The sequence below is a fragment of the Genypterus blacodes genome, unplaced genomic scaffold, assembly GCF_046128005.1.
Source record: "Genypterus blacodes isolate CSIRO-AG114 ecotype Tasmania unplaced genomic scaffold, CSIRO-AGI_Gbla_v1 ptg000005l_1, whole genome shotgun sequence".
NCBI lineage: Eukaryota > Metazoa > Chordata > Actinopteri > Ophidiiformes > Ophidiidae > Genypterus > Genypterus blacodes.
Genome location: NW_027466819.1, coordinates 716,710 through 730,394, shown reverse-complemented (window position 1 = coordinate 730,394; position 13,685 = coordinate 716,710). Strand labels below are relative to the sequence as shown.

The 13,685-nt window shown below is 46.0% G+C and overlaps 1 protein-coding gene across 1 annotated transcript; it reads left to right on the top strand.

The window, feature by feature from the left end:
* The first annotated feature begins 1,088 nt into the window (after positions 1 to 1,088).
* Positions 1,089 to 12,610, top strand: slc71a1-2 (solute carrier family 71 member 1-2). Its single transcript, XM_076148259.1, has 12 exons — positions 1,089 to 1,336; positions 3,300 to 3,395; positions 5,261 to 5,323; positions 6,309 to 6,436; positions 6,518 to 6,632; positions 6,908 to 7,126; positions 7,442 to 7,555; positions 8,523 to 8,594; positions 8,888 to 9,000; positions 9,416 to 9,513; positions 9,622 to 9,773; positions 9,923 to 12,610. The coding sequence occupies exons 1-12, from the start codon at positions 1,253 to 1,255 to the stop codon at positions 10,133 to 10,135; spliced, it is 1,467 nt and encodes a 488-aa protein (XP_076004374.1). The 5' UTR covers positions 1,089 to 1,252; the 3' UTR covers positions 10,136 to 12,610.
* Positions 12,611 to 13,685: the final 1,075 nt, after the last annotated feature.

Below are 13,685 nucleotides of genomic sequence, written 5' to 3'. Positions count from 1 at the left end.
CTACACTATATCCACATATAATTACAAAACATGCCATACTTTGACAACAATGAGCAATGACAAAACCATCTTAAGCAAGGGAAACAAATGCACAGGGTAATTGAAAGTGAAAGATAAGAAACTACAAAGTATGCAAACACAAAATATCAAATACATTGTCTTTAACTTATTGATCAATTGCATATCCAACAAAGAAACTTTTGAAACAGAAAAGCTTCAAAAAGTTTTTTTAAAAAAACATTTCAGTGAAATAGGGAGTCTGAATCCACATTCACATTCACTTTAACAAATAATGAAACTGATACCTCATGATCTATTAGGCAATTCTGGTAAACTGCACTCAAACTATGCACAGAACTATGTCAAAAAAGGGACATTATATTCAGTATACTGTATCGGTTAAATCGTATTTGCATATCATATATTCGATATAATAGCATTGCTATGTCATCAGATGTGCAAAAATAATTTATAGTACATAAATGTTCAACTTATATGTGTGACTACAGCATATCCACCCTCACTACAGTAGATGTCATCAATCTTTAATAATGAAATACGAGGGTGCCTTATTAAATAGTTGTTTATATGTTAAAAAGAATCAAGAAAAACAATATCGACTCATATATCCGCTCCTTTGTAAAACTTTGATCATGTTTATTACTTCACCAAAATGCGCCCATTTGTATTGCATTATAGAGGTTTATTTTTATTTTTAAGTCATGTTTGTAACTTGTGCTTCCTCTCTCTTTTTGCTTCTTTCTGGTAGATTTTGTGTCATTATTACTGCCGTGTTTCTAAAAAGACCGTGCAGGTTGCACATTTCCCCTGTATGTGATGGATCACTGGAGCTTCTGGCTTGGACATCTTGTACGCTTTCTTTATACACACGCCGCTCAGCTGCCTGTGGGCGGAGCTTCCTCTGTGGTACACCGCACCCGGGCGTGATGCTGTCAAATAGCGTTTAAGGGTCATTATCGCTCAACCTATCACACGCGTCGACTAAAGCTGCTCGCTGGTGAAACAGCCAATCGCTGAGCGGCTCCGCGAGTGGAGGCGGGTCCATATTTAGTTCAGGAAGACGGGTTACTCGAGGTGGGGAAAAGAATCACCATTGAGTTAGCTTCCTGCTAGCTGCCTGGAGCCCAACAGCGAGCGAGCATCAGATCACTATCCGAACTCTGCTGATTGTTTTAGTTCTTTACAGGTGCAATGATGACCCTCTGACACCAAGAATGGACATAAGTTAACAATGACGGGGGAGAAAAAGAAGAAAAAGCGGCTGAACCGCAGCATTCTTCTTGCAAAGAAAATTATAATAAAAGATGGAGGAAGTGTGAGTTAAATATTTATTTATCTTCGCTAACTTAGCTCACCGCTACGCGAAATGGTCTCGCCGATGTTTCAGTCATCCTTCGCGCTCGTTTCTCTCCTGTAATGGCAGCGGCTTCGTTGGCGTTTCTGTTTTGTTTGGTTGTTTGTGTGTTTTCCGGTGGATGACCACATCCACCGTTAGCTCGGTGTAGCGTGCAGCTAACGCGGCTAATGCTAACACGGCCTGTGCTGAACGTTTCCACGTCAGCTCTGCTCATGTCACGCTAGCTGCCTGCTAACATCAGACCACTGTTGTACTCCGGTTATTGACGTACACCGAATATTGGCTTTCTCTACGCCGGTCGACTTTGGCAAGACGTGGCAATATTTTTACATCGTGTGTATCCAAATATTCTTATTGTAGTTCTGTTGACACCGCAACACTCGCACTTCTGGGCTACGTTAGCATTAGCTCACTTGGTTTGTTCTTTGGTCTCTTTCTGGTAAACAAGCAGATTTTGTTACGGCTCAAACTTAGATAACTCGACAAACAAATCGAGGTTGCCATTTTAACTAGATACTCATTGTTATAACACGAAACGAAATAATAAAACAAGATGCTACCTTCGTAAATGTGCGTCCATTAGTCGAAAACAGCAAAACATTGAAGTGTTGAAGGCAAACAGCTTCATTTGGACCCGTTAACAAGATCATTTAACGTTTATCTTCTGTGGAGATGCTGGCAGTCCAGAATAAAACGTAAAATGTTTTACAGACACTTTAAATTCCACTCCGTTACCCTTTGACATCTAAACTTCCATGATTAAACTAATGAACGAAGTAACTCTGCACCATTTTGAATCTGCTAAATGAGATTACTGGGTAAGAGTTTGATCAAACTGTCCTGACAATCGATGATGTCATCTACTGGGCAGCAATACAAAGCGTGTTGAAATTTTGGAAATCCACTTAAAGGCGGTATTAAACCGGAAATCCAAACAAGTGGAGTCCATCCTGATGCAAATAAACACCAGTTTACGTTGTAACCTTTGAACTCAGTCCAATTATTGGAACCGTAATTAATCCGTCTCCCATCAAGTGTTAGGATGGATAAATATTAAACTGGTCAAGTCAATAGGAAGTTGCAAAATCCGTCAGTTTAGAGTGTGTTCCTCATTTCTCATAGCAGCAGCAGGTGGTGTGAGAGGTTTCTTGTGGGTGTTTCATCAGAATTGCAGCTCAAATCTCTAGATCAGTGGCTGATGCTGCTTCCTGTGATGCTCTGGTCGTCTCCGCATGGGGAAATTGCAAACCGTACTAGCGAGTGAAGTTGTGTTCAAGTAGTTTGGTTTTGTTGGCCGTGGCCTACATTTGAGTTTTCACACCTCGATGCGTTTCCTGCCAAAGATCCTGCTCAGAATCCCCACTCAGCCAATCACCCTCTCTCACTCCCGCTCGCTGCACCTCAGAGGCTTGTATAGATTTGACCGTGTGTGTTTCATGAGGCTCAAAATGACGCCTATAAGAGGTTTATTCTTTATAAATACAGGTCTGCATTAAAACTAACTGATGTAGTCGTAGTTCAAGAAATCTGGACTTTTTTGTGTAGTCGTAAAGATGTTTTGCCACCTGGATGCTGGCTCCTTGCACTGTTAGTGTTATCCAATCACCTCAGTGATTGAAACCTTGAGAGTCTTGCTTTGTAGGCTGTGACGCAGGATCGTTCCATATCTGTGAAGTACTTGAGTTCCTTCTGACATAATTTGCATAAAGATTTGTTTATATTTCACCATGTTAGCTTCCTGTTTATTGTTATATCGGCTCAGGCCATGTTGCCCAGTAACGCCCAAATGAGTGTCCAATGTCCTGTAGGTTGTCTTTAGGTCTCCGGCTGTTGTTTATATTGTTTACAGCATGTTAACGGACACCATCTCTCTCTCTCTCTCTCTCTCTCTCTCTCTCCTGTGTTGGTCTTTCTCTGTCAGCCTCAGGGGATCGGCGAGCCCAGCGTCTACCATGCTGTGGTCGTCATCTTCCTGGAGTTCTTTGCCTGGGGTCTCCTCACGATCCCGATGCTCACAGTAAGTCCAGACCGACGCACCGTGTTGTGAGGTGACGTGAATGTTTGTTACACCTTAACCCTCTTTTCTCTCTAAGCTCATTTACAGCCTGGCATTTCCTGTTGACTGGAATAACACAAACCCCATCAACCCCTATGAATAATTGAATACATAATGAACGGGCCAGGCAGTGATCAGTGCTGCTCTTTGTTCTCTCTCTCTCCCTGTGTGTGCGTGTGCAGATGTTTTGTGTGGCACTTACAGACAAAACAAAATATGAAAATGTCATTAGAAGGTAATATTGTGTGAGCGGCGGCTCTTTGTTGCCGGGCTCGTCAGGGAGTCGTTGCTTTTGTGTTTTCAGGCCACAGCACAGATGTCAGCCATCGTGCCACACGCTCACTTCAAGTGCATACAGACGCACGTGTGAGGGGCCAGAGTGTGGCCACGGACAAACCAAAGCATAATCTAATGTTATTACACCAAAAAGCAGTTTAAAATGGTTTAACTCAAAGTGCTAAATTATATTATGACTCATTAAGACAATATTTGTAGCATTTTGATTACTTTTATACTTGATATTTACATTTTACTCCTTCCCACTCACCGGCACATTTACATTTGAAAACTAGAAGGAACCCAACGTCTAATGTCCACATGACCTAAAGCGGACGTGCTCGTGCTCTGCTTGCTTTCCAGCCGTCGCCTGTTTGAAGTGACGGTTCTGTGTGTAACCGTTTAGCATTATTTACCGTGGACCTGCTTGCCCTTAAGATCCTCGGGGGCGGGGGCTGGATTTGCATGTTTTTTTAGCTCATCAGAGGGTCTCTGAAGGCGAGAGGGACTGCTTCACTGCTCCCCACCAGCACTCTGCTTCATTAGTATCCAGCAGCAACGGTCCTCAACAAGCATTCAGACTCTCTGCGTGTCGGGTAACTGATTCAACAAGGAAGAGGAGCGATTCGCAGCCGTGTCATTGGCGTTTTTCCGCACCTCTGGCCAGTAACCAGGTCCTGTTGTTGTTCGGTTACAGATAAACCCTCACGTGCCCCATATTAGGCAAAGCGTTCATCTTGCGGCTCCTGTGTCAATGACACCTCTGCTCCAGGCTCGCTGCTCAGTGACTTTACAGACTTTGAACTGAACATCCTATTGATCATCACCGTCTGAACACACTCTTACCCAACAGTTAATGTGTGGGAAAGTCGTTTTTTCAGGGCGTCACAAGGCAAAGTCCTAAAAAGTAGCAACAATCTGTTAGTCAACAACAATTTTTAGCTTCTATTATTGTTTTATCCATCTGTTAGGCAAAACTTGGGGCTATTTGTTCACTCTAGCTTAACTGTCAGCAGTTTGTGAGCCTCAATCTGGATGAATCTGGATATTTCACGAAGGAATCAGGTTTGTTTCACCAAACGTACTGAAGTGCAGTGCAGTGTGCTCAGTGTGGAGATCCCAGTTTCTCCCCCCAGAACACAAAGTCCCAGCTCGGTTAAAAATACTGTTAAAATACAGCAGGCGCACACACACTTACAATTTTGATCTGTATAAAAGCGAGCAAAATTCCGTATTCGCCACATCAGTAGTGACAACAACACAAAATCTTCCCAGTACGTTTCTGCCGTGTTAAGTGATGATTTTGCGCATCATATCTGTGCAATTACCATGAAGTTAAACCAGCACCTGTCTCACCACCTCAACCCTCATACTGAACATTATGTGCCTCACAAAGGGACGGAGTGTGTGTTTCCTTTGTGCCGCGGTCACACTCGCCTGCGTTGTCCTCCTCCAGCTCTGAGCTTGATTAACACTCTGTAGGTCACAGGTTGAGATGTGCCGCGTCGTATCTGTGGTCTGATCCGCCGTTATCTTTGTTTGACTTTCAGGTGTTACGCCAGACATTCCCCCAACACACATTCCTGATGAATGGGCTGATTCATGGCGTCAAGGTGAGTGTCCCCGTTACACACACACACACATCTGTATTTATTAATGTACTATTTGCTGATGTGACAGATATTTTATAGCTTAGTTCATCCAAATGAGATGATGTCATTTACACTGTAGTCCGAACGGCAAAGTAATTTCTTGACTATTCCAAAACAAAAGTGCTCTCATACCTACATACATACATACATAGATCTAGTAGTTATTATCTTATCAATAGACTTAAAGTCCTGGTATTTTGAGCGTCGATGTCTCTGCCAGCGAGTTCTTCTGGCTCTAAACTATGTCAGCTTTGTGCTGAGAATGTATGTTCTCGCATGCCGACTCCCCACATGACACAAATTCAGGTCCACACTCGCACCTGCACGCCGTCCAGTGTAACTATAGTCTCTTCTGCCCACAGAAGTCGCCGGAGTGAAGGCACCTTGCACACGAGGCTGCTGTTGTTTTCTGAGCTGATATTTGAATATTTGCCTCCACTTAACTGCTGGTACAGACGTTAAAATGTGTAACCTCTTTAAGTCAGGCAGGCTTTGCTCACAGTCTTTCTCAGTCAGGTTTTTGCGGACATGCCTATCGGAGTTCTCTCTCTCCCACTCATGAGCGCCTCGACTAGGAGAGCTCGTCTACAGGCAACCAGAGGGGACATTCTTCACTATTCTTGTTTTTTTTGCCTGTTGTGCATCTTGACTCACGATGTCTTAGGCCCCTACTACAGCTTCACCTTCTTAAGCAGGCGGACACCACGGCCATCTGTTAGCTACAATGGCCTGCAGATTCTTCGGCCGTATGTCCTGACTTGCTTTGACAGCGTAATAGGTGCAGGTGTTAACACTGCATGCTGATGGCCACTGTGCCTCTACAGCTTTAAATCTGAAATACCGCAGACCAGAGAATGTATGACACACTTCAGTGACACACACACCACCCCTTTTCTCCCACATCCCTCACCTCCCCCCTCTCTCTCTCTCTCTCTCTCTTTCTCAGGGCCTGTTATCATTTCTGAGTGCTCCCCTGATTGGAGCATTGTCAGACGTTTGGGGCCGCAAGTCCTTCCTGCTGCTCACGGTCTTCTTCACGTGTGCGCCCATCCCGCTGATGAAGATCAGCCCGTGGTGAGCCTCATCACCAAATTGAATGACAGCTTGTTGCAGTTGAGCTGAAGGCCTGTGATTAAAAGCTGTTCTCTCCTCTAGGTGGTACTTTGCGGTCATCTCCATGTCGGGTGTCTTTGCCGTCACCTTCTCTGTGATCTTTGCCTATGTAGCAGACATCACACAGGAACATGAGAGGAGCACAGCCTACGGTCTGGTAAGGAGGCAAATCAAGACATCGAATGAGTTAGAATCAAAGAAAGAAACTATCAGAGTCAAAGTTATTGCTGTTTAAAGTGCTTTTCAAAATTCCTTCATTGTTGGATCAGTTTGAAAACAGAAGGTACAGAAACCATTAAGAGAATCTAACAGTAGCTGAGTAGTCCACCACATCTTGTTCTTCTTACCTCAGGTCTCATGTTCTCCCTCTCTCTCCCTCCCCCTCTCTCTCTCACTCTCTCTCTCTCTCTCTCGCTCTCTCTCTCTCTCTAGGTGTCGGCCACCTTTGCAGCCAGCCTGGTCACCAGCCCGGCCATCGGCGCCTACCTGTCCCTGGCGTACGGCGACACCTTGGTGGTGATCCTGGCCACCGCCATCGCCCTGCTGGACATCTGCTTCATCCTGGTGGCCGTGCCCGAGTCGCTGCCGGAGAAGATGAGACCGGCGTCGTGGGGGGCGCCCATCTCCTGGGAGCAGGCCGACCCCTTTGCTGTGAGTACACACATCCAGATAAAACACCTGGACAGGACCCATGATGGTTGTAAAATGCCAGATATGGAAAAGGGAAGCGTTAATAATTGGAATATGCGTCTACAGTGTTTACAGTGTGTGTGTGCATGTCAACCATATCACTGCAATAGACTTTAGGTCACACTGTGTTTGATTGATCCAGTTGTTCCCCTGCTTCAACAGGGTGTTTTCAGGAGAGTTAAGGCTGTTGTTGTTTTGTGGGGTTAACATAACCCTCTGTCAATCTCTCAGCTTTGCCTCAAATGAAGTTGTGTTTGTTGTTGTTGTTGTTGTCAGTCTCTGCGTAAGGTGGGCCAGGACTCCACCGTGCTGCTCATCTGTATCACAGTGTTTCTCTCCTACCTCCCCGAGGCCGGCCAGTACTCCAGCTTCTTCCTCTATCTCAGACAGGTAACACTCTCTTCCTCATCTCCTCCTACACATCCTGTTTCAATGCTGATGATGTCGTCGTTACTCCAAAGTGTAGAATGAGTAAAGCTTCTGTTTCAGTCTTCAAGACATTTGTTTTATTAGGGAATGTTAGGGTTTATTAGACAGAATAGTAGAGTATAGGATGAATCTGTGTGTATGTTATGTGACAGCCTCATTCTTCACTGTGTAATGTGAAAATACTGAAAATACCTCTGCAGCGCTCGGGGAAGTAATTCAGTACGAGTGCAGAAAACTTGCCAACCGCACAATTTCTCACACGCTGCGACAAGATTGCATCAGCGTGTTGCTGAGCAGCCGCTTTCTGTCCATGAATAAGTAGAACAGAATCCGTCGAAAAAGTGATGCGTTTCAAAGCGTGTGTGTCCCTGAGCGGACGGCACCGTCAGCCGGGAGAATGTGCACCGTGAAGTAACAAGGCGTGATCGCTGCCCTGCCAAACTCCCAGAGCGGAAGACTGTTGAAGTTTTTGTAAACAGTGACGGCAGAACACGTTGAGCCGGTCTGACACACACACACACACACACGCCACCTCGTCCGTCCTCACACCGTCTTAGAAAAGGGAAAAGTTGTCTCGGATCATTGGATCCAGAATTTCACACCACGCCTGCCTGTTTGCTTTGTGCCAGAATTGCTTTATGGTAAATCTATCCTCATCATTATCATAAATTACATAGCCCGACACTTTAGCTCCTCCTCCTGCTTCCCGTAGTGAGGGAGAGAATACCTGACACCTGAATACAACAGGGGAAACAGAAGCCCACCTTTATTATTCCAAGGATGCAGTAAACAAACCACTTTGTTTTTGCTGTATTCTCTGGGTTGTTGCTGCTCATAGGTGTGTGTGGGGGTGTGTGTGTGGGGGGGGGGGGGGGGGGGGGCGGCCATGTCCTGACCTGTGTTTTTCTAAATTCCTTCTCGCCCTCAGGTCATACGCTTCTCCTTAGAGACGGTTGCTGCCTTTATCGCTGTAGTGGGAATCCTCTCCATTCTTGCTCAGGTACGGTTATCACATTGCTTATTACTTACTACTACTTATTACTACTTATCGTGGAATTCACATCTAATCTAAGTGAATATAATGACTGCTGGCCTCCCGATGTCAAGTTTAACATCATATTAATAAACTCGTATGAAAGTGACAGCTCAATGTTGACTGTTCCATCCATCATGATCCTTCTGCTGTGTGTCTGTCTCAGCTCTCAGCCATCACACTATTATAATAGTACAGCTGATGTAGTTTACAGTTCTTGGGGCTTTCAGACTCATTTCTCTGACTCTCTGTCTTCCCAGACGGTGGTTTTGGGGATCCTTATGCGCTCCATAGGGAATAAGAACACGATCCTGCTGGGCCTCGGCTTCCAGATCCTCCAGCTGGCCTGGTACGGCTTCGGCTCTCAGCCATGGTGCGTAATTCTACTTTTGAGACTCTTCCTGAGTTGTAGTTCATTCCCCTCAGCCCATCCACAGAACCCTTTCCTTACAGAATCCATTATCTCCATGCATGCACTCTGAAATTCCCTACTGTCGATTGTTGTTGTAGTACAATGAGATACCACCAGGGGGCAGCATCGTCCTAACCAGCCCAAGTTTCAGTGTCTTGTGTTTGCTTTAGCTTGAGGTGAATTCATGACAGTGTCGTCAGGGATTTCTGTTGTTGTGACACAGAGAGAAAACAAGACTGACTTGATTCTAATGTTGAAAGATAACAAAACATCCTCCATTCATGCTCCTCCATATAAAGTTCAACGTCCTAGAAACAATGTAGAGTAAAGGCTTGAGGTGTTTATTGTGTCATTAATGAGCCTGTGTTCTCTGCAGGATGATGTGGGCAGCCGGTGCAGTGGCAGCCATGTCCAGCATCACCTTCCCAGCCATCAGCGCCATCGTGTCCCGAAACGCAGACCCCGACCAGCAGGGTGAGGGCGACGAGAAGATGCAGTCGTTTTCTTCTGCGTCCAAATGTGCCTCGTTTTCAATCAATACAAGGTTGTGTCGTTTTTTAAAATGTGCGTATCCGTGTCTAGGTGTGGTCCAGGGAATGATCACAGGAATCCGGGGCCTCTGTAACGGTTTAGGCCCGGCACTTTACGGTTTTGTCTTCTACTTGTTCCACGTGGAGCTGACCGACACGGACGGCGCTGAGAAGGGTGCCAAACTCCCCAACCCCACTGATGAGGTCAGTCTGAGTGACAACAACTCCACATAAAGTGTCTGTGCTTATTGGGAGTTGTGTTTCTGTGGTGTTATCGCTCTTCTTCTTGAGTATGGGTGAGTCCTCCTAGTGATTGATTCCTTTTCTGCCCACCTGTGGTCTCGTCTCCTCAGAGTGCCATCATTCCAGGTCCTCCCTTCCTGTTCGGAGCCTGCTCAGTGCTGCTGTCCCTGCTGGTGGCCCTGTTCATCCCCGAGCACACAGGACCCGGCGCGCGGCCCGGCGCCTACAAGAAGCACAGCAACGGGGCGCAGAGCCACTCGCACAGCCCGCAGGGCAGCGGGGCCGAGGGCAAGGAGCCGCTGCTAGAGGACAGCAGCGTATAACCCCAGCTAAAGGGGGGCACGCGCCCTTGCTCCACCTCGACCCTCCCCTGCCCCCTTCCTCCCCGGCCCCCCCCCCAGCCTCATGGACTGATACACACATTCAACCAGGCCGAAGTGCCAGGAAGAGGCGATTCTGGCGTGTTTGTGTCCACAACACAAATGTGGGCGCTCCTTCCTTAGCAGCACCCCCCCCCTTTCTTTTAAAAGCAGGGTATTGTGAGGACTATAACCCCCCCCCCCCTGTAGTGAGAGAGAGTGTTGAGTATTTTTGGGGGCTGCTGTGGAAAGGTTTTGGTGTTTGGGGAGTGACTTGGCTGAGCTGGACTCTAATCCTTGGTTTCTATAAAGCAGCAACAGAGTGGAGCATAGAGCAGCTCGCCCCCCCCCCCCCCCCTCCTCCCCCTCGTGCTAAAACAGCATGTAAGCACACACACACACACAATGTGATTTGGTTTAGAGTGCGAGTGCGTATATCATTATGTTACTAAATCCCTGTGCACCTCCTCGTATTCCTCCTGTAGCCGGTTTCAGCGGCATCTTTAGTCCCGTCGGCCCAAAACGAGAGAGAGAGAGAGAGAGAGAGAGAGAGCCCCGGCCGGGCGAGCGCTCGTCTTAACGGGCGGCCATAAGCTAAACTCCTGCTCTCTGAAGCTCTGCATCGCATCCAATAGGGCAGCAGAGTTCCTCCTCCTCCTCCTCCTGGGGCGAGGCGGGGCCGTGAACCCGGCGGGACGATCCTCTGCTCGTTGGAATAGGTCAACCACAGCAGATATAAACAACAATTTATGGAGGGACTTTGCTCTGCCTGGAAGAACACGTTTGTTTGGATATCACACTTCCCACAGAGAGAGAGACGGGGAGACAGAGAGAGAGAGACCACTTTATCAGCCTGGAGGGTTTTTTTCAATGTTTACCTGCCATCCTTTAGAGGCGTAGTAACAGTTTGGGTTGTATATTTTCCTCTGTTCAGACTGAAGGCTTAGTTGTGCTTCGAGTTTTTAATTATTCAAGAAACAAACGTTGCCTTGAAGTGACTTTAAGATAAATCTCTCTATATATATTGACATTACGTAACCTGTATGACGACCGAGGTCTGAGAAGGCTGTAATCGTATGCTACAGCTCCCATCGGAGCCACCACACACATGTTTGATTCCTCCTTTTAGGCTTCACACACCTCCGATTTGGTTGCTTCCCCCCCTCCCCGACAATTATGCTCATCTGACTGTTTCCTTTAAACGCACCTGGAACGCCCCCCCCAATACAAACCTTAAAGAATAAACGCCAGACTTCAGTCGTCAACAGTCGTAATCGAATATAACACCTTTAAAAGAAACGGTTTAATGAAGTCCCTGGATGTCGCAGGTTACACACACACACACACAAACACACACACAGGTGGTTGTGAGCGAGCACGTGGCGTCGGTCAATGGCAGAGGAAATGACAGCTCGACGATAACTTGAATGGCTTTGCCGTTAAATCTTGAAAGTGTTGATTTAAAGGCCTGAAGTGCATTTCACTAAGCAGATCATCACCATGGCAACAACATCTGATCTCTAATGTACTGCATATTTTTGTTTGTTGTGCCAAATATGTTTAATTTGCTTATTTTTTTTGTATTGTGTGTGTACGCAGTGTGAGTGTGTGTGTGTGTGTGTATCTCACTTGAGTGGTTTTGTTTTCTCTTTGTCTTAATTCCTCCTCCGGCTGCAGAGTTCAGCCTTGATGCTTATTATTCTTTGTCATAGCTTTTTAAAAATCTCCATCTGATCACTTTTTTTAGGAATTCTTTCTCCGCATTGTGGCGAGACGGTGAATTTATTTCTTTTCTGAATGTCCATCTGTCCATCATTTAACAAGCATTTCATCTCGGTCGGGCTGCATCTTGATTGAATAACTCCTCACTGAATGTCCCCCCCCCCCCCGAGCTAAACTTTACACGCTCCACACACACATGTACCAACCAAACCCGGACAATTTGTTTGACTAAACCCCGTCACAAGCCTTGTTATCATTTCAAGGGGGGGGGGTTGGCGCTGTTTCCAGACAAGAGGTCGCCTGGATCCATTTTGTTCCTCTCCTCCTCTTTTATATCGGACCAACACATGAGTAGACCCGCGAAATCAGACAAGTCGACACACACATTGGGAAGATTCTGCACCAGCAGCGAGCAGAGACGACTGTGATCGGTACAAAAACCAACCTGTACGGCGCGGCAAATGTATATATTTATTGCTGGGGGACTCGGGTCGTCTGGTGCAGTTCTCTTATTTCTCAAGACTTTACCTGCTAGCCACTCCTGTTTTTAAGTACGATGTGGTTTGTGGCCTGAACCCCAACCCCCCCGCCCCCCCCTCTCTCTGTGTGCCTAAAATTAGCCAAGAAATGAAGATGGCAACATAAGTAAATGGTGGATATTATGTAAATATGGGAAACTAATGACAAACTATTTATTAAAGGTTTATTGTACAATGAGATGTTTGAGTGTGTGTCTGTGGGGTTTGGGGGGCGGGAGGCGTGTGTTTTCTGACTTGTTTCATGTTTGTGCCAAGGCTAATTATTACAGCGATCAGGGCGTGGCTCAGTAAGGAACCAACAATTACTGGGTTGTGTTGCTCTGTTGTGCTCCAAAGTGGGAGTCGCTCATTTGAATGTCTTCATAATCCTTTAAGTCACAGCAGGAACAGCCGGTGTTCCACTGAGATTTATTATATTTGTAACATCAGACTCTCTTCTTCTAAATGCCCTGGATGATTGTTTGTGTAGTAATCCTCCTCTCCGGCGCTTTCTTTGACTTTCCTATGGTACAGTATGTACTCAAAGCTCCGAGATCACTTTCCTTCTTCGCTGCGAGTGTTTTATTAACACCACATGGCTCCAGTTGTAACGTCTTGTTAAGTCCTTAACGGGGATTTCAGGACATGTCAGACCTACGCTGCAGTGCCGACCACAAATATTAGGATTCCTTAAAGGATTAAAGTATCAGATTCAGAATATTAGTACAATTTCGTGCACAAACGTCAGCATACCTGCGGGGAAGAGAGGAATGTGTCCTGAGAAGGTTCATTAGATAAACAGCAGGACTGGTTTAAGGCAGCTGGACTTGGTGTTTAGTCTTGGAAGATGTTGCTCCGCTCATCCAAGTAGCTTTGTTTCAGGGTGAACAGTAAAGCTCAGGGTCACATTGAGTCCTGTTGGTTTGTTTGATTGTTGTTTAGTCTCAGTTTAGCTTTATATAATGGAGAAACAATCTTCAGTGCATTTATTCCAGATTCATTACTGAGGATCTCCTGGAAACAATAATGAATAAGCGATTCTCTCTAACATAATGAGCTCATTTGACCACATATATGTATAGAAGAGTGTAAAATAGAGCTCTTTCCTTCCAGGCTTTATGTTATGGCAAAAATCTCGACACATTACTTTACCAGTCATCACAATGTCTCCCATTTGCCGACATGTTCCTGGTGGCGCTCGCTCTATGTAATCTTCACATCACTGTCACTGTTGGATTAGAGAGAGGATCCCACTGAGACAGCCAGACCTCCTC